We start from the raw sequence: 913 nt of genomic DNA, 5'->3' as shown, positions 1-913 counted from the left end.
CACTTACTAGGGTCCAAGTTCCCAGAATCGGGTCATGCCATGCGAACTGGGGTTCCCTTTTCTGCCAGCTGCAAGCACAGTTACTTATCAGATATTGCATTGAGCGCGCGCCAGTTCGATCGATGTGGACAATTGATAAGAGTCTATAGCCATTCAGTCTTATGGCGTGCGCTCCCTGTAGCGTAAAGCTCGCTCTCGCCCGACCGTTTCAAATATTGTCCGTTCAAACCATTGTTCGGATCCCGTGGATCTATCTGATCTGTCTGCACTCAATCTCCACTAACTATTGAATCCTTATGTCCGGTTCTGCATCGAGTTCTAGTCCTCCGGAAGCCTTCGACCAGCACTTCCTTAACAACTTGGGGGCTGCATGCCGAGAATCCATATCCAAGAACGAGAGACTGCTGTCCAAGTGCTTCCAGGACATTGAAGCTGGTTCTACCGTCGACGTTCAGATCATTCTGAGAAACACCTCTGATGCCCTTACGCCTGTGAAAGCAATGTCCGTACCCGGCCCTATAACGGCCCCGGCGTCGGAATCGGCTACAGGCTCGGGGTCCTCAAGCTTGCCCGCTGGAAGCGAACACGCGAGCTCTGATCAATCAGATGGCGTCTCAGTAGCCCCGGTGGTTGTTGTAACGACTTCATTGACTTCGGTCTTCGAAGCAGTATCAGCCGATCTCTGCCGCCTTGCTGATGACCATCTACTCAGCTGTGACCTTCCCTCATGGGTGACTCCGGTCTCACGACAACTTGCGAGAGTTATCATTAACCTCTCCTCATCGGATCACTATCAGATTCGATGGACAGTTGCCATTCCGACCCAAGCACAGCTGAAACGTGAATCGGTCGCTGCCATCAGTGAGCATCGCTCTCACTGCATGGCACAATCATCTCAAGCCAACACGAATGC

The 913-nt window shown here is 52.1% G+C and overlaps 1 protein-coding gene across 1 annotated transcript; it reads left to right on the top strand.

The window, feature by feature from the left end:
• Nucleotides 1-296: 296 nt before the first annotated feature.
• On the top strand, nucleotides 297-626 carry Pmar_PMAR005583 (hypothetical protein; the record flags this gene model as incomplete). Its single annotated transcript, XM_002777239.1, has 1 exon — nucleotides 297-626. A coding segment is annotated over one exon (330 nt), but the record flags the coding sequence as incomplete, so codon positions are not given.
• Nucleotides 627-913: the final 287 nt, after the last annotated feature.

This window comes from Perkinsus marinus, assembly GCF_000006405.1.
Source record: "Perkinsus marinus ATCC 50983 genomic scaffold scf_1104296952156, whole genome shotgun sequence".
Classification (NCBI taxonomy): domain Eukaryota; phylum Perkinsozoa; order Perkinsida; family Perkinsidae; genus Perkinsus; species Perkinsus marinus.
Note: the sequence above shows the minus strand (reverse complement) of the source record. Positions and strands in the feature narration are given on the sequence as shown.